This window comes from Nipponia nippon, unplaced genomic scaffold, assembly GCF_047370975.1.
Source record: "Nipponia nippon isolate SJK-2023a ecotype South Korea unplaced genomic scaffold, ASM4737097v1 scaffold_6, whole genome shotgun sequence".
Classification (NCBI taxonomy): domain Eukaryota; kingdom Metazoa; phylum Chordata; class Aves; order Pelecaniformes; family Threskiornithidae; genus Nipponia; species Nipponia nippon.
This window is the reverse complement of record NW_028262380.1, coordinates 52,492,510-52,518,438: the sequence shown is the minus strand read 5'-3', so window position 1 is coordinate 52,518,438 and position 25,929 is coordinate 52,492,510. Positions and strand designations below refer to the sequence as shown.

The following is a 25,929-nucleotide window of genomic DNA, read 5'->3' as shown; positions in this document are numbered from 1 at the left end:
CTGGTGTCTTTCTAATTACACATCAGACCCCCCACGGTAATGTGCATACCAATTATGCATTTAAAAGCACTTCTGCATTTAGTGACAGCCTAGCAGGCAGAGAAATGAAGTAAAAAAAGAAATGTGAAAAAGAGAGATGCAATGTTAACACTTAGAAAAGATGTATTACACTAAACCAGAGGCAATTTCTTTCTCCAGTCAGAATAAAAATATATAAAAGTATATTCACATGGTAAATAAACATCAAGCACTATAAACACTAAGGCCAAGGAATATGAAGAGATAATCTTATCTATTTGTGTGTGTATATATATAAAACTGGTTGCAGCTATCAGTGAAGAAGCCATGACACACATCAGTCTGGTGCACTGAAGTTCATATTGTGAATTCTGGGAAGCATGAAGTCTATGCTACCTAAGGAATTTCCAAGCTCCCATTTTTTTGAATCAAAGTACAAAAAGGAACTGTCTCCATTCCAGGCTGGAGTACTACCTCAACCTGATGCTGAGGATGTCGCTTATACTATTTGATACCTCCTTGGCTCTGATACTGCTCTGTAGATACTAACCCCATACTGTAGACTTACAGATTTTCCAGTTCTCTCTCTCTATACAGCAGATGTCTTGCCCTGTCTTTACAGCCCATGAATGGTGTAGTTGTATAGCTGGCTGCCTTTGCCAGTTTTCCAAGGTTTTACTATATGTCACAACAGACTTAATAGGTAACAGCTAATCTCAGGCAAGGTAGTTCAGGCAATCAGCTCAGTTCCTTAAAAAGAATAATAATAAGAAAAAAGACAATCTCTATCGAGGTGTTAAGCTGCACAGAAATTGTAGCACAATAGAAGAACAAGAATAGGATTGATTAGAAGCTATGATACGTTCACAGATTATGCTGGGAATCTCTGGTAAGCACAATGCATCTTTAATGCAAATCAATATAGACAGTCTGACGATGGCTCTTGAGAAGGGAAGTGCAATCAAGCTGCCGCTCCAAAAGACAGAGCGGGTCCAGCAGCAAGCACACAGATTCTCTCTTCCCAGCATCAATGGGAGTGAAGAATTCGTCTAATAATTATGGACATTCAAATGATTTTTGTTGTTAAGTAGGCTGTGAAATTCAGGAAGATATTCTGGGTTTTGCCCTAGAATGGCACAATTACTCATTGACAGAGCACAGTAGCACCGTTGTGGTGAGCCGCTAGCAAACATCGGGCTCACAAGCTGCAGATGACTTGTAATCTGAACAGAAGTTGTTAAGTTTTCCCCATACTGTCTTGGGAGCTTCAAAAACCCACTCTCAAAACCATGAAGTTTTGCAGTAGCTTTTTTAAAGAGAGAAGTTACAAAATGAAGGCACATATATACCTCCAAACCTCCAATCTTGTTTTCAGATGCTCAGCTGTAATCGTGTAGGCCCTATTCAAAGAACAGTAGGTAGGTAGTAATTTTTACAACATTTCCACATTTATTTCAACACAGTCTCTAGAATTATACTTCTTTCTATGAAAAATCTTCAACAGTCTCACTAAGTCTCTCCAAAACATATGGTGCTAACCCTACTGTTTTTAGCAAAAAAATGGAGTGGGGGTAAACAGTGATATTCAGCAAAGGAAAACACGCTTACGCTGAAAAGTCAGTAAACTTCTAAAATGTAGTTTACATTCCACATTAATTCAGGACCTTGAACTAAATGTAGATTTTAAAAATAGGTTGAACTAATTTCCCCTATCCCCTGCTCTCTGTAAACTTGTATGCAATTGAACTTGTAGGATTTTGAAATTAAAATTGCAAGGGGGAAAAAAAAAGCATACCACTCCCTTAACCACATTTCTGTCTGAAGACATTGATTTCTTAAAGGTATTTCACTGACGTTTTAAATGCCACATACTATACATACGCACACTGTTGGCAGCAAGCTCTGCTCCTACCGACCAAATGCAGGAGGAGATGAGCGGGCTTGCACCGGCCCTTGTGAGAGATGGTCATGGTGACTAACTGACCTCAGCCTTTTGTCCCCCTGCCTGAATAAGTGTGGTGGGGGACGGGAGTCAGGGGGGACACCTCTGAGATCACTTCAGACAGGTCCAATGCAAGTGGTTCAAATGCACTGCTTGTGCCCAGGCCTTTAGATCATGAAGAGCTGTGTGAAGAGTGGCACAATCCCCAAAGCAGCTGAAGTGAGCAGAAAGCTTTCCACTGTGTATGCTCTCTGCACACCATATACCTTTACTGGAGGAAACATGCATAGGGAGAGCAAAGTTAAATATTACCTCAAGGAGTAAACCTCACTCCATGTGATCTTTGAGACCAGGGGCTACAGTTTTCCTTTGTTTTTTCCAACATGCTACACCAGGTTTCATCTGGTGAGGCATCTGAAGATGTCGGATGATGGTAAGTTAGACACTCAAATTCACAGGAAATTGCTTTGCTACCAGAAAGCACATTTGCTTTTAAGCAGGTACTTTTTTCATGGTAAAAAACCCAACCAACCAAGTAATCAAGAAATCACAAATTAATATATAGTGCTTAAAATTCACATGGATAAATCATCCTTGGATCTTAATTGACCATACAGTTCTGAACATTTTGTTAAATGTATTAAACACCTGTAAAGTTGTAAAAATGCCTTAAATGTTATTACTTCTGCACCTAAACTTAGGAACTTAAATCTTTAATTGGCCATATAAATCTAAGTGCCTTCATCTTCTGAGATGTTTAAGACTCTTAGCTCCCATTAACTTTGTAAATTTAGTTATCTAACCCCTACTAAGCAAAAAACATTTCTCTATGCTTCTAGTGTTTTCATCCAGTATACTTTTAATATGGGATGATATTTCCCTCTCCGAGGAACGATTGTGCAAATAAAATTAACATATATGTATTGATTTACATTACACACACTTAAAAACAGAGCTAAAATTGCTTTTACACAGTGCACTGTTTCATCTTACAATCTTGCAGTTTAATGATTACTTTTTTTTTTTCCTTTTTTTTTTTTTTTAATTACTGATGTGTTAATTATATAAATATCCTACCACAAGAAAGAATGGGAACTTTGGCTATGTGGGCTTTTTTATTTAGTGTGTATTCCACCACGCCATTTCTAAAGTACCCTAAAGGGTCATAACTGAAAATTTACGCCTAAAGGGAGTCTAACATATCTAAGGGTCTTCAAGTAGCTTTTCCAAATTTTCTGGAGATAATTTAGTCTTGTTGGAAGAAAAAAAATGAAATTAAGCATTCCAGCAAAAAGTATATATATGTTTGTATGTATTTCTGCGTGTGAAGAAGAATTCTGTCTAGCCTACAGGAAGATAAAACCAGCTTACAGCGAAGAGGATCTATCGCAAGGAATAACTCAAGCCAACAGAAAAATCAATCCAATATGCCACAGATAGAGCATGCAGTCTAACAAATCCACTAATGCTCAAAAATCAGGAACAAAATTTGAAGAGTAGACATTAAGGAGTACCACATGGCAGAAAAAACAAATCTGAAACAAGCTAGAAATGACCATAATAAGTGATATCCAAGCATGACCAGAGACCGTGGCATGACATAAGAGCATAAAATAAAATAATCTCCTTTTCATAAATCTGTTGTCAGGACTCATGGTAGCTCTAATGAACAGCTCTATCAAAGCCTAAACCCAAAAATAAAACAGCAAGTCACCCTCTTCTAATTCCTGATCCAAGTCACTTGGCTCATTACACACTTACATTAGAGTGATAAAAGTCTGGTAAGTGAGTCATTCAGCAGAACAAGAAGAAAATACAATTTGATAGCTTCCCTGAGTCTGTCTATCTATCATCATGTTAAGGAGGGGCAAAAAGAAGGAAAAAACTGATGACAAAAATATTAAGAGTTAAGAAGGTAAGGACAAAAGTGCTGGAGGTTAAGAAGAAAAGAGAAATCAAGAAGTGAAATGGCTCCCTGTAAAGATATTAATCTCAGAAGTTAAACCCCAGGCACAATTTCCTATGACTGTCTCAGGCATAATGTATTCATTATTGCTATAAAGAATACTGTGATGGCAAAGCTCTGAATTTACCATCGACACTTGGGAAGAGAGGAGATGGTGTGACTTTCCATTCAAAGAGGGGTCAGCGGAAAGAACAGGAATAAAAACAAAGAAAGGCCAATAATACGTGCTACTGTCCATAAGCAACCCATGAGTCTTTTCCAGACTTGCAGCAAGCGATCCCTCCCAGGAATTTAGGCACCCTCTGAAACAGAGATTTCCAAAAGATGTATGATTGCCAGGAGGGAAAAGCCTCAGGGCTTTAGAAATAGATAGAAAGACCTGGAGTCAAAAGTCCGTCTCAGCTTTGGGGCATTCAGGATTTCTGAACATCCTGTATTTTAGGCTGGGCAATCTATTTTCACACAGAGAGCTCTGTGGCCTAGGGCGTTACAGGAAAACTGTAGGCCATCAGCTTTTGTGTGCATGCACCTATATGTACGTACGTATATGTGCATACATGTTAATGAGCTTCTATATGAACTTAAAATGAAACAGCTCAGCCAAAAATTTTTCTCGGCTATCCCAGGTCTTCCCAATGTTCTGTGCTTTAAGAGAGAGGTGTAATTTAAAGGCATTATAACTATTTTTACATAAATAAGATAAATTATTCAAGTCAAAATTCCAAGCAGGCACTGCATTGGGAATTCTTTTCATTAATTGAAGTACAGGGAGAAGTCTGAAGGCAGTGGCAAAAGGCTAAAAGTAAATGTTTCTTCCTGATTATTTTTTCAACTTACTAGGAAGCCAGTAGTTAAAGCTGGACAGTGATCTTCTAACTGTAAAGGGGAGCAGAGGAGATACCTGTATCCAGCTTTTGGCATTCCACGCTGACCGCGTGTACTTGGAACCCTTGGACAGCAAAAACAAAGCAAAAGAAGAACATGGAAAGCTAGCATAAGAAGCAGCCATATTCATTCCCTTCCCACACTTCTCCCAAACAGTGTTTCTTCCTCAAAGCTCCTCTGTTCCTGCATTGACAGGAGCACAGGAAAATGAACATCCTTGCTGTTGTATCACGAAGTGATATCGGAAACTAGAAATAAAGAGGAAAAGAGATGTCTTGCCGTTCCACAGCATTATTGAAGGGCTTCTCCCTACCACTCACCTTGATCTCCTACGGGCTTGCCCCATACTCATGTCTTTAATTTGCACTACTTCTCAGCCTAAAACTCACCTTCAAGTGGCAATTGTCCAGACTAGTCAAATCCCATACACGGGCTATGTGGCGAAATGCAACAGCCAGCCAGGTTAGTATTTCCAAGTTAAAACGTTGGCCTTTCTACTAAGACAAAAAGAGTCAGTAGAGAATAACAGCTAGTCGTGAATCTGCCTCCTTCAAAAATGCGGTAGGGGATGGGACATATCCCACAAGACTGACTTGATATAACAGCTACACAAGAAAGAAGGCAGGGGACTGTGTGGCAGCCCCGAGGCACTTCACAACACTGTGTACCAAGATTGCTGCATCAAATACATTGCATTTTTAAAACGTGTCATGATTCCTCTTTTTCTGCTGTGTTGAAAGAGATATGATTGTTTCCTCTTTCAGTAAAGACAATGACAAAAAATTAATAACCATCTCTCAACCTGGTTCTTGAATTGTTTTTGCTCCTTCTAATTTCCTGCCAAAGCGTGTAGTCAGTTTGCAAGGTGACATTTGCAGAAGCTCCTTACAGATTGATTGGCTAAACTGCTGGGGAGCCGAGAGAATTCATATAAAGAATGACCTTCATTCATTCTAAAGTCAGACCTGCTGATATTGCCACATGCCAGAAAAGCCCACCCGCTCCCCACTTGATGCTCAGAGAGGGCTGCTGCTGGATGCAGATCACAAGCAGGACAGAAAACAATAGGCTGGATGATCTGCAGAGTTCCTGATAACCCTCTGGTGAAAAGTCAGGTCATGGTGCTGCCTACTGAATGCTAGACAGGACAGGAAAAAAGCAAACTTTTCTTGGAAGACACCCTGCATAGTAACAAAGAGTTACTTGGAGGGTAATAGCAACTTCAGGCAGTAAACATGCAAATCCCTTCTCTTTGAGAGCATCTGCAGGCTCTTCTTGTCTTTCCATCACGATTTGCCTCTCATTCAGCCTTTTCCTTGGAACTTGCTGCACTCTTGGTGCAGCTCAAACTTTCTACTGCTGACATGTCTACTCTTCTGTCCTTTCAAACCAAGCAGCTCGGGACAGGGGCACTTGCCAAATTTGCATTTGGTACAGAACAAGTCATTGCTCTGTCTAAAAACATCTAGCATGTATTAATAATTTTACTATGCTACCAATAACGGCAAATTGCATTTAAATATTTCTCAGTACAAAGCAGCATGGCTGTGCTTTGGCAACACAATAGACTCTGAGCTGCTTACATGGCTCTGGACATCTAAGAAATTTCTGTTTTCTTTTACTTCTTTGGCTTGAAAAAACACATTGGCAAAAGACAAGACTTGTTGGTTTATTTTTGTCCGTTCACTCCTTCGTAAATACTGCCATAACACAGAACTCCTGAAATATATGGCAAAATATAACTTCCATCAAAAATGATCCCTTTGGGACTTGCAAGCTATATATACAAAATCTGTGGCATTTCTAAATTATAGTCCCTCCTGCAGTATAAATTTACAGCCTTTCTGAACCAATAATGCTATCATTGAAGAATTTGCTTGATTACTTTGAAGTAAAACACAGAATTGACTGAAGTTTAACTACAGTCCTTGATTTAATTTAATCAGATTTAATCATGGCACAGAAATCAAAGCTCATATTTTTGTGATGTGTTTCACAAAATCTTTCATAATAGCACGTGGTTAGGAAATCGGTCATGGTTTAAGGCTCCAGTTATGACTTCTCAGTGCTCCCAAATATCAGGCAAGAAGCATGGGTTCAGGGGTAGCTCAGAGAGCTTGCAAAACTTGATCTTCTTTTCACAGAGATTTGGAGGAAGAAGGATATTTATAGGCTTTGAAACTAAACTGTGAAATTAGCTTGCAAATATCTCCAGATACTGTTCGTAGTTTTGAACTGCCTTCTAGGGCAGCACCTCCCTCTACATGTTTTAGAGGGAGATTACTAGTTAACATATGCACCTGAATTAGCTGTCTAAAATTGATAGGTTTTAATGAAATAGTGACTAACTCATTATTCCAGCAAGCAATTAAAATGCCATTAGCCTTTTCACTGCTCACGAGACACACAGACTTTGTTTAAGGTGTTTATAAAATGTTTCTATATAATTATGGAAAAGGATATATTGTCATGATGTTTGTATATGATGCATATGTCCAGACAACATAGATCAAACCAGTGAGCTCACTCACAAACTTCAAGCTGAAATAAACAGTACAACCATCACAACTTCATGGATACTTATTTATCCGCAATATCCAACTTGCTACGATTTCCTAGCAAATAACACTTGCACCAAAGGAAAAATTCTTTTTGCTCTTGGGTTAAGGTTTGTGAACAACAGACCAGTTTTAACTCTCACCAAGAGAGGGCAGTGAAATATCTCAAATTATTAGAAGATTCCACACAAGAGCCATATAAAACTTTATAGCAAGCATGATAGCAAATAATCTCTGCAGACATTTAATTTTAAATTCTGTGCAGCATTCAACTGATGCTGTATTATTTTTAACGAACATCCTCCCACCCTTGAGTAAGTGTACTGTTGTGTTTGGAACTGGAAAAAATAGAAAGAGATTATGGATAAAACCATGAGTCCTTATGAAATAAGTTTTCATAAGATTAAGCCAGGTTTATAACAGTGTGTAAGTTTTCTTGTCAATTTTAGCTGACTTCTCCAGAACGTGAGGGCTTTACTACTTAGCCCTCTCCCACACTTTCTCTTCTTTCAAAACCCCAAATGGCAAGTTAGAGGGCTGCTTTTGTTCCCAGCTCTTAATGATCTTGTTACAGGTAAGCAGCTGTGCTATGCTGTTCAGGATGATTGATTTTTTTTTTTAAGGAGTCAGTGTATCCATTTTTTTGCCTAAGGTTATCTCAAGACTTTTAAGTTAAAAAGCTTAAATTGTCCTACTCCAAAATCTTTCCTTAAAGTATCTGTCATAAGTCTGTTATTTGTGGTCTCCAAAGGACTGCAACATCTTCAAGCCAACAGCCTCTTGCAATTCTGAGTCTACTGCTATCCCCCCAGTTCGAAAAATAGAGCTGGCAAAAGCCAGCACCCTTCTCTTTTTCACACCCAAGTGAAGGTTACTGTTTTGCTGAGCTAAGATAACAACCAACAATTGAACATGTAACCTTTCAATGGATAGATGTCATACACAGGAAAATTTTTTGTCTTCTACAGAAAGATTTTGGGGTTTATGTTCAACAGGATTTAAGAGAGATCACAGTAATGATAGAACCTGGCCAGTCTGGCACGTGACTATATATTATTAATCTGCACTTGCCAAGGCACATTTCAAAAGATATGGTAAAACTGCGTTTACAAAGAAAAGAAAAGAAACAAAACAAGGAAAAAGGGAAAAAGACAGAGAAATACACTTCTACTTCATTTTATCAATGGTCTTTGAAGGTTTAGAGGAGTTTTAAGTAATTTTTTTAAAATGGATTTAACTAGACCAGACACTTATATATGTTTTTTTCCTCTCTTTCTAAGGGAAATGGAATGAATAAGATAACACAAAATAAAATAATGATGAGAACAAACATTTCTTTAACAAGGTATCATAACATTTTGTGTTTTCTTTATTGATGATTTCATTTTCTCTTGCAGAAATTATTTGCCTTAATATACTAAAGTGGCACAACAAACTAGAAAGCAGCTTCTAATGGCTAATGGACTGACTGACAATTTAGATGTTACAAAGCTGTTGGAAAAGAGCCTAATAAAACTTAGAAGGAATATACAACCGGAACCAAAAAGAATTCGGAGGAATTGATCTGTAATAAATGTGGGATATGACGTTACATACTGAACACATTAAACAAATGGGAATGTGGTACACTATCAGAAAAAGAAGATCAGAATTTCTTATTAAAGTTTCCTATCATGTTTGTCCTCATCCCCCCCAAACTGTAGAAGCAGCATGAAAATCTGTGCCATGAAATCAGTTTGATGTGAAATTCATTCTACTTCGGACTGAACAGAAATGCTTCAATATGTAGGGATGTTGAAAACATTTGTATTCAGTGCATCAATCCCTGTTTAATGCAATCTGTTGGTGGCCTACAGTCACAAAGCAACATAAAGATTGTATTCTCATGTGGGAAATATCCATCACTTAGTTGGTCTTGTCATGTATGCTTTCCTGCAGACACAATAAGCGGCAAAGCTAAAAGCAAGCAGGGTGTAAGGTCTTCAGCAGTAAAGTTAGCAGCGAGAGAGGACAATAACTTCCAAACACTGTTCAGCATACAACAAGCCCCAAGGCCAAACAGAGAAATCAATTTAACTATCCAGAATCAAGCGTATCAAGAGACTCATTATAACTTTACTGTAGACCAAACTAGCTGTGAATTATTCTAGTCTTCCAAACATATTTGAAAAGATAATTTGTGAACAAATATGTCACAAAATACTGGGGAAATACAATTTACCTTAGTCTACACCAATCAAAAGGCTGTACTTTAAAATCTTTCTGCTATCAACCAGATATGTTGACTATCCAAGTACTGTAGATTGGGCTTCTGGATAAAATATGTCCATATACTATTATCATTGTAGAACAGAAAGTCCACCTTATCTGTTCCTTACTCTGCAACAGACTGTTACAGAGATAACATAAAAATCCATCCATGTGGCACTTCGTTTTCCAGGTTGTAGCCCCATTCTGGAATAAACTCCGTGGAATTTCACCCCCTGATCCCCATCACCAGCTAAAATCTACTGTGTGAACAAAACCTCTCTGACAGTGAACCAGACCCCCCTCTCTAATTCAAAGCTTGGACTATCCCTCCTGTAAGCCTTTTCTGAGCGGGTTTTTCCAGTGTGCAAATGAACCTTTCATACATTTTATGCCATTGCCTACATCCCTGCAGCAAAGCATGGAAATTCTCAGATGTTATTCTTTGCTCATGCAACATTACTTGTGACGCACTTTGCAAGACAAAGCAGGCTCACGCAGTCTCCAACATCAGAAGCAGAACTTGTAATTTGAGGCAAAAAAAAAAAAAATGAATGAAGCAGCAAGAAACATACACCTAGCAGCAAGCCTGGATGGCTGGTCCAGGGATTGCAAGGCAAGGTAATTGCTGCAGAGCAAATATGAAGAGGGAGGTGAAGATAACTCTTAATGAAGACAGGAATGAATACAAGGAAAAAGAATTTATAAAACTGTTTAACCGCTGTGGCATGAGTGGGACTGATACTCCCTTTAAGAAGTTAATAAATATTTTAACAAAATTGCATTAATTGACCCTGTTCTGGTGAGTGATAAGTATGGTTTTATCATGTATATATGCTATTTAACTAGACCCTAACTAAAATATTTATTTTCTTACTTTGTATGTTTATGTCAAATATTTTTCTCAAGTAATATAATACACAGCTTAAAATAAACTGACTAATGAGATCTCAGACATGCACATTCAATGGGGAAATCACACATTTTGTCAGTAGTTAATAAATTTAGAGAGCTAAGAGTACCTGACTACTAATTCAGAATACTAATAAGTTTAGAGTACTGAAACATTCTAGAGGCAAACTGATGCAAAACACCAGTATCAAGGCTTTAAAATATAATTCTATTACTTTTAAAAGTAATCAAGTTATAATGCAAAATCAGTAGAGGTACACACAAACTGCACATTGCCTGAAAATATTCATATAAAACACTGATGGCTCACTATTCAGGCGCCCCATTAGAATGCATACTTTAAATCAGATTTTTATGAACTATAAGTAAATTAATTATTATAAAAGTGCATTTAAAAACAAATAAACAAACAAATCCAGCATTTCAGACTAATAGCTTTATGACTAGATAAGGTGCAGAAGTAGCCTGCTTCAGCATGGATCAGGAAAATGCAGCAAAGCTGAGACTAGATCTGAGCTTCAAGGGACACAATGAAGAAGCAAAAATGAGATGGAAGGAATGCAAACAGGCAAACCAGCAGGTAAATGAATTGGAAGCACACAAAACTGCCAAAGATAATACAGATGAAGGATAGCATGATTAGCAGAGGAGAGCAGAGTGTGGCAGTAACACAGAAGAGAGAACTCTGGCAATATCTGCAATAACACTGGGATCACTCGTGAAACAGTGAATGGCCCAGCCATAGCAAAACAACCCTTATTTCTTGCTCTAGCCATGTCTTGGCTCCTAGTCTCCAGTTTTGCTTTGGCTTCTTTATCCGTCTCTCCTAGATAGAAACGTCGAATAAATCCATGAAAAAACACGGGTCTTTATTTCCAGGTGTTTAAGGGACACACCATTTCCTGCAGCATAGCATGCACTTTACTGTCAATACATGTGTCTGTTGTCTGCAAATATGTTGAAGTTATTACTTATAGCTAGTAAGTTATTAGTTTAAATCCAAATGTTATCATGTTCAATTTTTTTAATCAAACATAACAGTTTCAATACATTTTGCTACATTTTTCTAAACGAAGTCATAAAATGTTTTACATATATGACCAAAATTAATTTGAGCTCAAATTTCAATAGAAGCCCTTCTGCAGTTTATCCTACCCTTTTCTGTTTGCTCATGAAAAATATTCCATCCACTACTAGACTTGAGACAGAAACAGCCATAATAAGTTTCACAGGTTTTGAGAAATGGAGAGAAGTGGGATTGGAAGTAAGGATGAGACTATTTTCTAGCAGACATCTCCCACAGGTGCCAGACACACCTTACCAAACTCCTTAAAACATAATATTTCCCCCCATTTACTTCTAGCCTGAAGAGTTTCAAAACTTTGTTAGTGCTTACAATTTCCTGAAAAGCTTTTTTTTTCAGAAAAAGAGGTTCTATCAAATTAAATTCATTCTGTTTACTGAGATGAAAATGTAAAGTATTTGACACTTAATACATATCACTTTTTCTATTACTTCTGCTGTGCATTTTAAAGCAGGAATGCACCATGACAAAAGCATTTATTATTAATTTCTTTTGTAACTTAGCCTTTGATTAAGGCATTATATCATAACTTTAGAACAGGCAAAAATCTGAGCACTGTAATTTTAAGGCTGAATCATAAAAATCACTCAACGCTATGAAAGAACTATAAATATTGTGAAGTCATCGAAAGCTTCATCATCCTCATCTTTATTACTTGTAAAAAACTGAAAAGGTGGCCCTTACCAATTACACAGAAGTAACTTTTTACCTCTGGAAATCACTTTTAAGATTCTTTTAATTGCAGGATACAACTATAACCACTTTATGGGAAACATATCTCAGCATTGCCATAAATGCAATATCGGAACAAAATGAAATATCACTTCTACTTCTGAAGTTCTTTTGGCAGATAAGAAAAAGTAATTAAAAACTTTTACTTTACAAATGATGATTTAAACCTAGTAAACTCAGCCATATTTTGAAATACATAAGCTGAGTAATTTAGCTGGAAACTACACTATAAACAATGATACAGCATTCAAGTTGAAATCGCAGGGATGCTTCTCTTTGTCTTCTCAAATATCTCTATTAGTTTCTTATCTGTCTTAAAAACACCACAACAAACAAAGATTTACTGTACTTTCAGCTGTGCTGTGCTAACAACAGCAGAAAGCAATTTCCACAGTTCGACGCATCATTTCTTGTTTTTCTCTTTAGCTAACCACTGTACCCACATGCATTTTCTGTTCCAGCCCAAACATGAGACTCCCCGTCAACTCAAGCTCTTCTCCCCGGTGGGCACCACTCTCCTCTTGCCGGGGGACAGCTGACCCTTGGACTCTTGCTAACGTAACTCTTTCTGACACTTGCCTATAGATGCCTACGTCCTTCTAAGGAATTTGGGAGCCTTTAGCAGCTTCATGGATGTTTTCACATTCTTGCCCACTGTAAATCTGCTTCTATAGCTGTGGAGGCCGAGAGTGGTAGATATTACATAGGTAAATATATAGAGATATACATATATATAGAGGGTGCTCTCAGTGGAAACCCACAGGCCCTGCATTTTCATTGAGTTCAGTTACCAGTTTCCCAATCAGCTTATAACTTGGCTAGCTCCTCTAGATTCCACAGCCTGTGGAGGGAGGACTAAAGTGATTAAAAGTTTGGGTTCTCCCTGCTTTAGTAGAAAGTGACACTGAATAATTTATGGCCACAGAAGCAAAGGTCATTGGGCCGCTTACCCCACTGCAGGAAAATACTGCCTACTACTGTCAACAAAATATCATTCAGCATCATGCTCAATGAAATACAGTCTTTCCACACACCCCACCCCCCCCCCAAAAAAAAATAAAACCAACCACTAAACAAAAAACCAAACCAACTTGCTTTCATCTCTGCTATACATGAATATTCAGTGTCTAATAAGACATGTTTTACTATTTTCCTGCTAATAGGCTAGCTTGGAACAAAGAGATCTTGCTGCGAAAGACGACAGTTATGCCTACTTTAAAACTTGTACCAGCAAAGTTTTGATCATTATGAGCCTTCCAGGCCTTTCATATGTACCATGGGGGCTCAACCAACATTCATCACCCTACAACACAACACAAGGAGAAGTCCCTTACAAAATGTGCAAATTAGAGACAATTTATTGAAAGGTTGGACCAGATGACCTTTGAAGTCCAACCTGAGCTGTTCTACAATTCTATGATTCATTATTGTGGGGAGACATGGTTGACAGGACATAGCAGGCCATCTGATTGTGTCAGTCTTGGCTTGTTGGTCTTGAAGAAAAAAGCAATTTATCGAATCTTGTGAAGTCTGTGTATTTCTACTTCCACGTATTATAGATGAAGATCTGTGTTATAACCCTTAGACGTATCAGCCTTTGCAAGGTTGTGCATTGAGCTCTTAAGTCTGAGAACTGAACAATACCCTTTCACCACCCTCAAAAGCTAAAGCTAAATGACCCATTTCCTACTACCATCTCTTCATGCCTCCTGTTAAAAGAAACAGCTCAATTTTTTATCATTCCTCTCTCCTGTCTACATGGTTTTCCAATTACTATTAATTTTTGACTAGGATACCCAATTTACATCCAAATTTGGATGGAAATATTTAACTTACTGAAGACAGAGTTATCTCCCTTTTCACATGATAAATTAGCTACAACACCCCCTTTTTTGGATTAATGGAGGGTTAAACACACACATTACTTCTTCCTACTACTGGAAAATGTATGTTTGTTCTAGTTACAAGTATCAATTAGATGAAGCAATTTTCATCAGATGATCATCCTTTCAACTCCAAAGAGCAGAAGACAAGCACTGAAAACTTTTGAAAACTTTAATTCTGAAAGGTACCTATAATTAATCGAGAATCCCCACCTTAAAACAAGTAATTCCAAGTTGAGCTAAGTGTTTTCTCCTATTAATTTCAAGGATGATGAGCCACATTCTTGAAGCAGCACCCACCGAGTGCTCCCTTAAAGGTGAAGAGAAGTCCCTAATGGCATTTCCAAAACTGCATACAAGCATTACTGCCTGAGAGGTCAATGAAGCATTAAGTTCATTCTTAAATCATACACAGCTCCTTCTGACATTATTCAAAATGTCAGTTTTGAGGCACTTCAAAGTTCCCAAGCACTTCAGATCTCTGAAGTGAGTTACAAAGCTAATTTGCTCAGCTGAAGTATTTGAGGATAAAAATTCATCACAACTTGCCAGCCAGTTCTGCAGATCCATGTTCACCGAAAGGCTTTCACAGCTACTCAAGCAGAAGGAAAAGCCATATAGCCATAGTAAAGGTATTTCAAAAGTGGCCCAACCAATCTTACTGAAAACTGTAAAGGGTTACTAATTGCAAATACCGAGTTTGGAAAAACAAAAGTGATATAATCCCTTGGCCTGGTTGACCTGTGGCCAACTGCAAGCAGTTCAAGAAGAAGAGAGGAACCCAAAAATGAAGGAAAAATGTCTAACAGATATGTATCAAGTTTCACATGCTACATTACCCTGACCAACATTCAAATCCAAATTATCTTTCTCACTTTAGTTATTAAAAAACCACCATGCTATTTCTGCTATTCAAAATTTTAAGACAAAAAAAATCTCTGCTGTGAGAAAGAAATGAATGAAGTTCTGTATCATTCTTTGCTCTTATGCCCATTTTGAAGTACAGAATAATCACACAGGAGCCTCTGTGGTTAGGCACTTGCCTAGCAGCATCAACAGAAAACAGGAGTTACTGATACAATTACTAGCTTTTTTTTTTTTTAATTATTATTTTTTGACTGATTTTTCTCAAGTTTCCATTGTCATAACAAGATATTAAAGGAAATTAAAAACACAACTTTGAAAGTGGAAAATATTTCTCTTGTTCTTTGCTGTCAAGACAACTGCATTTTTGACAGGAGATGGGTAAAATGTAACCTCTTATCCCAATGAACAAAAATGAATAAAAAACATGAAACAATATAATTCAAAGCACGTAAAAAAGATTTGTCTCTTTCTAATGAAAGCAATCAGTCAAAACAGGCAGTTCCCAATCCACTGAAAGCAGTTTTCAGTAAGAACATTCATATCAGTTCTGACAAGAATAGAAATTCTGAGCAAAAGAGAGAAGGACTCATCCCTGCCAAAATTGCCAAGAGAAATACTACAGAGCACCAAGGTCCTAAGGGGAATTTCTGTTTGACATCAATGCTTCTCCCCAGGGTCCTATGGCACTCTCCCCTCCTGCCACCCTGCATTTTCCCTTTTCCCCCACTGTTCCCAATGCAGGAGCATTTTCAGCTTTTGCAGCACTCTTCATTCCAGAGTGCTGCAGTTACTGAGAGGCTTGAAAGGTTTTTTGCAGGGTTCAAATCCCACTCCTCTAGCCCTATAAACGTCACTGCTAAAAGCCATCCACCTGCATGCTGAAAATTGGATAAACCTGTATGTTAATTATTTGAGTTGTATTTTAACCCAGGCATTTAACCTTATTATTCTAGACTGGGAAATCTGGACATCCGCTTGTCTTACAGCCTAAAAATCACCTTCTGTTTTACAACAGGTCCCGCTATGTTCAAATGCCTGAGCACACCGGAGCTCAGCAGACATGGCTGACTGTGCTGCTTCTAACAAGAAAGAGGTGGGATAATACATCTCTATTGCACTATGTTTGCCTTGGCTTTGTGGGCATTAGTTTGGAGTTTGAGAGCTTGTGTTCTGCGTGATTTTGCTCATAAACCTGATCCTGGCTCTCACGTATTCCTGGTGATGTCCTGCTTCACAGGGGGATAATTCACGGGCAAGATGTTGCTCATAACACTGCCTGTACTAGCAGCTCTGCTCTGCATTTATTAATGATCACTAGAAGAAGGACTGGAACCTTGGTCTTCCATACTACTGTGGCAGCATCCACCAAGCCACCAAATCCATCTCTGGCTTTTTTACTTTGTACTTGTTATGAACACTGAAATACTCACTCATCCAGACAAACAGCCCAGGGGCAGGGCAGGCACCTGGACAGTCCAGCACCAAGATTTAGGTTTCCCCCCCTCCTCCCTTATCTGATTCAGAGAGTCCAAAACCTGACAAATTCTCCAAATGGTACACTATTGATTCCTTTGAGTCAGTCTGTCTCTCCGCAGTCTCAGATTTAAAAAAAAAATGCTTTATTCAAAAGCAAAGAGAAGGAAATTTTTTAAACTTTTCTATTTTTTAAAATCCAGTAATACAATTATGGATAGAGACATTTTTTCAATTTTGCATTAGACTCAAATATGCATTTAGTTTGACTTTTAAGCTAAACAGAAGTGCACTTCCAAGTAAATCACAGTTCTCTACTAACACTAGTTTCATTGTAATAACATGCAAATTCCCAACACTTTCCAACCAAATTAAATTTCACTGAAACTTCACAAAAGATTTGCAGAAGTTAGCAAAAAGTAAAGAATCAGTCACTGTATCTTCATCTATTGGATAGCACTGAATAAAGGAAGGAAATGGTACTCTTCAGCAGGTTTACAGCAAATTGAAGTACTGTGCTGAACTGGAACAGCAGGTCCCAGTTCACCAAGGTATTTAATTACCTCTTTACCTTTAGTACCAAGTAGTTTATTTCAGTTCTAGCAGGCTGCTTATGTATTTAAAGTTGCTTTAGAGAGAGTATCATGTTAGTACTGTGCCGGGTCCGTCTTTTCTATCAACACTAGAGGCAAAGCAGTCAGGCACAGCAACATTTCTTTTCAGCTCACTAGAAAATACACCGTATCTCTGTAAATTGCAAGTATATCTTTCAGTCACATCATAAATTGCATGTCAGCCTTTAGAAACAGCTGAAACAGATCACAGCTTAAAGTATCAGGTGCCAATATAAATACATTTTTTAAATCACATTACAGAGCTCTACCTTTGATCACAATCACAAAAGGAACAGGCAAACCCATCATTTACCTCAAGTAGTTAACCAAGAAGCTAACCAAGAAGAAAATACTTTGTCTGCTCTTGGTTACTAAATAGTGTTAGTTATAAGTGTTAGCAGAACTATATAACTTCTCTTTTTACCTAATGAAGCAAAAAGGAATAAGGGATAAAAGATGCAAAAAATAAGTTTTAACTTTATAAGAAGAGACAGCAACTTGCCCAAGATCAAACTATACACTTGGAATATATGTTGCTTCATGATGCAAATGTCAGAAAAAAATTATATACCGGATAACAAAGCAACGCCACTATTGTAATCAAGAACTGTTCTCATATGAAGTAGAAATAGCAATTATTTTACTAGAATGAAACCAAACAAATGCAATACAATTTCCCATCTCTGAATAAATAACACAACTACAGAATGTTCCACGTAACCCTTAATAACCTGTGAAATAAAAACGTGCATGCATTGACTCCATAGGGAAGGCCCTGCCATTCGCACTGGCAGAAGGAGGAAGGAACAACACATCTGTCGGGCATTATGGCCAAAGGCCTTCAGTCACATTCATATGAAATGCTTGGTGCTGCAGATATCCCTGGGATTAAAATAGATAACATTTCCTCCTTCAGGTCATCATATTAAAATCATTTAGGACAGAGCCCTACTATCCTACCGGACAAATGTGGAGGGCTCGAAGCCCAGGTGTCCCACCCAAGGTATCTGTTTTCCTGCATGCCCACAGCTCTATTCTTGCTTTGAGGCATCCCTACGTGTCCTGAATGCAAAGAAAGCCTTGACATGGACATTCTGGTGCAGAGAGGAAGAGATGCAAGAGGCTGGCATGTCATCTCATTCCCCCACTGGATGGAAATGACAGGAACTGTCTTCAGAAGAGAAAAGAAATGCACAGGAGGTGGGTGTATGCTAATATGGATATGGAGCTAGAGCAAAATGCACCATGATCTCCAAATGTCCACATGTGGTAAGAAAACCAGTGTGGGACCAGGAGGAAAGTCCTCTAAATTTCAAAAGGTGTAGCACAGAGCCTTTGAGGATGAGCCCATTCTGAATTACATGGAGCACTGAAAGAAACATGAAAACCACTTTATTTCTGCAATGCTGTTTTCTACACCACTAACATGTAAGACAGTACTCCTCTGAGCTACCAACTCCCTTTTGTTCATTTGTTTGTTGGATGGTTATTCAGAGGAATGGCAGCTTTTATTTCAGCAGTATAGATAAAAGTATTGCACTGAAATTTAAATGTCAAAGAATACATACTCAAATGTCAAATACCAACACACAAATGCAAGAGAGAAATGTCAGAAATACACCCGTGTCTCCCACCGAGTATAACTATATCTGCACAAACACAAGCCACAGCATGATGTGTAAAAGCAAGAGTGTTTCTGCAGTTCCTTTGGGATGGTAACACCACTGGTGTCAGTAAAATCAGTATCTGGCAGCAATCTGACTGTATTACTCCAAGTACCCAACTTTGGCAACACATATAGCCTAAGTGATCCATGGTCGGCAAGGTGAAGGATGGCATTTACAGACATAACGGTATCAAATTTGTATTTCAGGCAAATGAATTTGTTAACTTGTCACTAGACGAAGGACCCCAACACAATCAACTTCCACATGAACGCTCCCACTGCTTTCCAGGTATGACAGTTGCCCATGAAAGTTGAAGGAGGGGACTTGCAGACAGTTTCTGCTAGATACATGGCTTAATTTGGCCAATAAAACCACACACAAACATGAATTCTTGGTGTTTCCCAAATTGTTTACTTTTTTAAGTTCTAGGAATATTAACCTGTGAATATAAGTGAACTTTTCAGAAGTAACCAGTGGCTCTGGAACCCAAATAGAACTGACTTCGAGCAGAATTTGGCCTGTTGACAAATTTGTGTGTGCTTTAAAATTTTAATTGCTTTAATTAAAATCAATTGATTGTTCCTCAGGAAAAAAAAAAATTAAATTCTTTACCCACTTGACTTGGTATGAACTTCTTGTCCCAATGACTTCAGTGGGGTTTTTGTCACAGTTTCACCTTTCATTATTGCCTATAAAAGTACTTGGAAACATGTTAATCAGAGAAGATGCACTTGTTTAGAAATTTCAGTCAATCTGCTAATTGCAGCTGCTTCCACTAGAGCTGAGAAATAAAAATGGTTAGGTAGTTCTGTAGTCAGACCACTAAATACATGAAAATCTGAAGTGCACTTTAATTAGTGTAGCTAACAAAAATATATCTGACTCCTGTAATTATTGTGATTTGCTTCCAACACTAGTGGCTCATACATTGTAAAGTAAAACCTAATCAAAGATAAAATATATAAACTTGGTCAAAAGAGTAAAATCAACATATGGCATTTTCCCCTTAAAATTTTACTTTCTTCTCTATCTCCGGTGTAAATGTTTTAGGATCCCCAACTTGCTTTTTTTAACTTCGTGAATTGATTATAAATACCATATTTATTTTAAGTCCTTTTCCTATTCAATTTAGTGTAAAAAATAAAAATAATTCCAATTAAATATTGTAATTTTTTTGAAAGATGCTTCCAGGAACAATTATTACATTCTCACAATATATACAGAAATTTCTTTCTAAAGAAAATTCCTTTCCCTACACCTGGACTCTTTCTAAAGCTTTATCTGGATCACTGAATGTTGTTTAGAAAAAAAAATTGGAACAGATTAAATCTGTTCTGCTCTGGACACTTTCTTCTTTTTAACCAGCTGCAACGCACCACAAAACTGTAAGGACAGACATTTATAGTGCAACCTTCAACAGGAAAATTTTCTTAGAATCCCTATATTTAATTTTAATTGGCAAATATAAAAAAATACATATTTTCAGTATCTTACTTTTTAACTTTGCTTTTCTCCTGAACAGGGTCTTGTGACACTGAGTTTCGTGGTCTATATTCTGTGCAAAACTCTGTTCTCTTTGACCAACTTCAAATCTATTTCCTTTCAAAGACAGTGAATGTCTCTTTGTCCTTGAACTACGACAAAGGGTAAACAAGGAAAGTTCAAAAAGACTGTCCTATGTCATTGTTTTGCACAACTTATGTGTGCCCATGGTCATTGATGTCTTCTTTAAAGGTAAACTGTACCATAGTTTAAATTTGCACTGTAAATCTAAATTAAACCATCGGAAAAGAGTTAGAAAGGCTAGGGAGGTTTTTTGTACTTCTGTATTTCCAAGGCCTTTCTGTGGGTCTCTCTCTCTCTTCTATCTTCTTGTGAAATGGAAGAACAGAATTTAATGCTTCACTCAGGCATTCACCTAGACAGGCCTGAAGTCAAAAAACAGCCAAAATCAACCAATTAAATTAAATGAAGAAATACAGATTTGTCTTAAGAAGGACAACCTGGTTGCTCTAAAGAATAAATAGCTTCTCAATGCATAGCATGGGAAACAAATCAAGTCAAAATACGTCGAAACAGGCTGAATTTATAGGTGAGGGAATAAGGGCTCATCCAACATTCTGGTCGCCTAAAGACTCTGCAAAGCATGCCTCCAAATATCAAGAAGATCTAGTTCCATTTAGTTTCCGAAGCATCTGTCAGGATCTTTGCTCAAGGTGACATGGCTATAGGCATGCGTGTACATTAAGGTATTGACAACAGATGAAAAAGCAGGAATGGAATAACAATTCCAATGAAAAGCAGAGGAGAAATTTCAGGAGTTTAGAGACACTTTTAACTTCTTATTTATCTCTCTGTTCTTTCAGAGCACTTATCTGTTACTGCAGAAGGTATACAGACAAATGATGTACTTCATCATATAGTGACACTGACACATGGAACCAGTTTACATATATTAAGATAACTTTCTCTGTCATTTGCTTTCAGACGATCACTTCAGGTTCCTCATATATAAAAACCAGTGTAATCTGACACACTAAATGAAGAGATCATGGTATTATCTTTCAAGAGGTCTGTCTTTGAAGGAGAGTTGCTCCTAGAAAAGCCTATTAGTCTTCTATTTTCCTAAGAGGTACCATATGATTTTTGCTACTTTTGCCATCCCAGATGGGCAGTTGTCCAAAGTATAAGGGTATGTATTGCAAATAGAGACCTGCTTCCACCATTCCTTACACAGGATTTAAATTTATTTTTACAGACCAGCAAAGCTGAAATAGCAAGAAAAAGTAATTTTGCTCGAGATGTACGCCATTTCCTCAAACAACCTCAGTCCAAGTATTTGGACTGTGTCTGGCAGTTAAATACACAACATTATACTCATTCTGTAAAAGTTAATTTCAACTAAAAACACTGTGTACTTATTTCATGAAGACAAGAGATTACAGAATTTTTTCCTGTTACAACAGATTTTCTCTTTCTGTACCTATGAATTTTAATCATCTAATGGTTGCAGCATCCCACTTTGACCGTAAGTATCAAGTGTCAATATGGGTACTTTAAACATAATTCAATATAAAATTTTCTATTTTGGAAATGGGTTGCAAGGGTTACAAAAAAACAGCTTTCACTGGTCTTTTGGGACAGTCAACCAGCAGCTTAACACATTCGGTATTACAAACAATACATTGATCAACGCGACCTACTGCAAGGCCTCTTTGCAATAATAAAATACGTGAGTATCTAGAAGTTCAAGACTTTTCTCCCATTTCTTAATCCTCTTAAAAATACACAGCAACATGTTATCTGCCATCAAACACTTTTCTATGAACACGGAAAACAAAAAAGGTTTTAAAAAAAAAATCAGTAAAAAAAGTCTCTTGTTTGAATATATGTAGCCTCACCTTGCGGATGCCTCTGCCAAGATCTTCTCCATAATTTGTCCCCAAAATTTCAAAATGCACATTGGGATTCCCCCCATTTTCTGCAAATTCCAGTTCTCCAGTCAAGCCATTCACTCCACCCTATTGGAAAAAAGGAGAATGGAGTGAAAACTCCGAAGTAACCAATTATAATAACCTTCTGTTTCTCCAAGGGATTCGTGCACTAACTATGCAGAATACATACACAACTACCAGAGTTAGGACAGTTTTCCAAAGACCACATTTCCCTAAAAATCCTGAAGCCTTAATCGTTTAAGCTCCTCACAGAAGAATCAAACTCAGCAATGCTAAGCAGATGCAATACAAGCAATCATCTTACTTTTAGTGTATTTACACTCCAATTTTTGTTCTTTGACCCATCAGCATATATGTATAGACATTCCAGCCCGATGAAAAAAAAAAAAAAAGGTTTGTGACTAATTTTAGTGGAAGCAAAACTAAAGACAAATATATAAAAGAAATTCCACAAAACTTTGTTTTGTTTGTTTATTTTTGCTTTTTCCCCCCAAATGTTTCTTACCCAAAAGAGATTTCCATGTAAGATCAGGCTGAGTTTTGGATCAAGTTAGGTGTTTTTTGAGCCCAACATAAGTGATCTGTACAAATGAAGAGGGGCTTGTCTAGCTGAATATAGTGATTTTTCTGTTTTCCTCCACAACTCTTCTCTACTGCTAATAATGCATGAGATGAGCAACAATGCAGCATATTTTCAAGCTTGCTTTTACTTTTTTACATTTTAGTCAGAAGGGGTTAAAATACTAAAGATGAAACAGTGAATATTTACTACAAAGAATCAGAGTTGAAAAGGCTATACATGCCACAGCAATACTCAGAAAATATTCCAGGGTGAATTCAACATGACACACATTTCATCTTTGTATAAGAACTGTGATGACCTGACCTGTAAAATGAACAGAGCCACGTGAAATGCCTACAATGAAAACATTTAGCCTTAAAAAATTTCTTCAGTTTTCAGATTCAGGGAAAATTAGATGTTTAACCCACTTCCTCCAAAAAACTTGAACAATATTTTAAGTATGGAAAAGAAAAAAATCTGCCTCTGGTGTAAAACCATATGAAACGCATAGCTGTTCTTCAAAACATAAGGCAAGTGTTTTGCAGTTGTGATTGCTCTTTCAGTTAAGAGCTTTATTATTTGAACTGAAAAAAATGGAAAATAAACTCTTGCAATATGAACTACCTAGCTAAGCACATGAGGCTTGCTGAATCATGATTTTAAAAGTTCTATTCTCACATCTTCAGTTTGGAGAAAACCCAGGAAGGAGTACAAAATTTGCATCTCCATTGCAGATTAATGTGAACCAACAAAATTTGGTCATCCTTTTATGAAACATTAATATGATTATAATAAAAATAAGGAAGTTGATCATTGAGATAATACCTTTAAAACTTACTAGAGACTAGTATTGTCAGGGAATATTACATAAATATTTCATGAGGTGCCATTTTCAGTTAAAAACAAGATAATACTTTGTGTATATATATTTTTTAATCTTTCTTTGATCTTTTCTATTTATTTTTTGGATGAGATACTGGAAAGAAAATGAAGAAAAAAAAAAAAGGAAAAAACAACATCCTGATTAAGGGTACATCTGCACAGTCTTTTGCAGGAAGACCCCGGGTCATTTCGCCCTCAGTGAGAGCCAGCCAGGCAATTTTGATGCATGTTGCTATGGTTAGCATGACACTGAGGTTACTTATTAGCTTGAGCACAATCCTGTAATAATCACACCTTCATGGCTTTTAGATTGAGGTAAGTACACCTCTGGCCAGTTCAGAGCAAAGAGAGTGAGCTGGTGTTTACCTGCAAAATCATTTGAACATATCCTTAGGTAAATAACTGAGCTTCACAAATATAAACCTTTTCTGCTAACTTGAATTTGACTGCATCCTATTCACAAACCAGAAATAAAAACCTGTTCCACATACCTTTTTCTCATACAGTCTCATCTGGCTTTCTGATTAATTAAGCCAGAATTTCACAGTACATGTGATATAGAAATGCCTGCAAAGCAGCACAGTTGGGATCCCCATCTGATCCCCAAAAGCCTCCATCTGGCTGACTTGCCCTCCCTGACATACACCTCTTCCTAGTCCTGCACCACTTTGACCCCTTACCATATACTGCTTTTATTATATTATACTTCGTATTTCCTATATTACTTCCTAAAACTTTTTCCCCCACAATGTGAATTAAATCTGTGGGTCTGAGGTATGTAAAGTATGAAAATTAATTAAACTGTTATAGACCACCTGAGCTGCACCACAATTCCAAGTGAGCCACAAGCAAGGTCTGGAAAAAGAAAGGGAAAACTCTGGAACAAAATGATAAAACAAAGGAAATATGCAACAAAAAAAAATTAAAATCTGTTAACACAGATGCTTCGTACAGGAGAAAGCTTTTTCCTTATTTTGTGACAAAGTAGTTTTAAATTGGGAATTTTCAATATAGAAAATGAAAGTGACTTTATTTTCCAAATTGAGTACTTCCAGCAATGTATGGGACGTGAAGATAGAATCATGTCTAAAATGTAAACGATTTTTTGAGACTTGAGACAGCAATTTAAAACTTTATTTTTTTTATTTTTATAACCTTTGTCCTTATTTGAGCAAATATGATTAAAAAAATCATTTGAAGAAGTATTTCACCTCAGTTACATTTGAAATAATGAAATCCACTTTTTACGAAAACACAGGATTCCATGGAAATACACAGCCCCTAACGTATAGTACAGGTTAACAGACTTACCTACCATATTTTTGAATTCAGTCTCAATCCAAAACCACTGTGTAATTTTATTTACCTTGATTTTTAAATGGCTGCAACTGTTGGGGCAAGATACAAACTGTAAGTCTGTTAGTTATTTTTATTTGTCTGAAATGCAGTGGTAACCATAACAACAATTTTTCTCATTCTTCTATTTTGGCAATTTTATCACGCTTTGAAAATTTCTCATGTAAGAGTGTCTTTGATTAGAGCTTTCTTTCCTAGACTGTGTGCATCTGCAAATAACGTAATAAGAGCTCAGATTAGATGGGAACGCTCCTGGCTTGGAAAGGCAGAGGTAGAAAGACAAAACAGTGAAGAACCACCAATATAATACCGACAACAAGACTAAATATCTAATAGAAAACTTCTTGGAGGTCCTGATGCCTCCTCCCTGCCTGGGCCCTACCTTGCTGGACCTGCAGGCCAGGCAATCCTATTATTGCTCTTTACTACTCCTCATTGTCCCACACAGCCTTTTTACAAGGCTTACACATGCCTGTTTTATTGCTATGGGCTGATAGAGTGGGACAGTGTATTGCCTAGGAAAAGTTTCAGGACACTGCTCCAATTTTTCTGCATAGTCTTTCAAAGTGTGGATCCCTCTAAAACACTTACTTTATGGCATGTGTTTTATCCCTCTATTAACGCATAGTAGAAGAAGATCACAGAGAAAATGGCCACCTGTATGACAGCAACTGATCCAGGAACTTCCTGATGAGATTTTTCCAAGTTATTTTAGCGTTAATTATGATAATGGTAAGAGTCAAAGAAATTTTTCATTCCATTTAACTTACAGACACAATGCTATTGGGGAAAAATGAAGACAGATTTATTATTTACTCTCTCAAAT

The 25,929-nt window shown here is 37.3% G+C and overlaps 1 protein-coding gene across 1 annotated transcript in view; it reads right to left on the bottom strand.

Moving 5' to 3' along the window:
- The window catches only part of GRID2 (glutamate ionotropic receptor delta type subunit 2), a 350,310-nt gene that overhangs the window by 190,537 nt on the left and 133,844 nt on the right, over nucleotides 1-25,929 (bottom strand). The window contains exon 7 of the mRNA XM_087736257.1: nucleotides 22,250-22,369. Within this exon, the coding sequence (XP_087592383.1) occupies nucleotides 22,250-22,369 (120 nt within the window). The remainder of the gene's footprint in view (nucleotides 1-22,249; nucleotides 22,370-25,929) is intronic.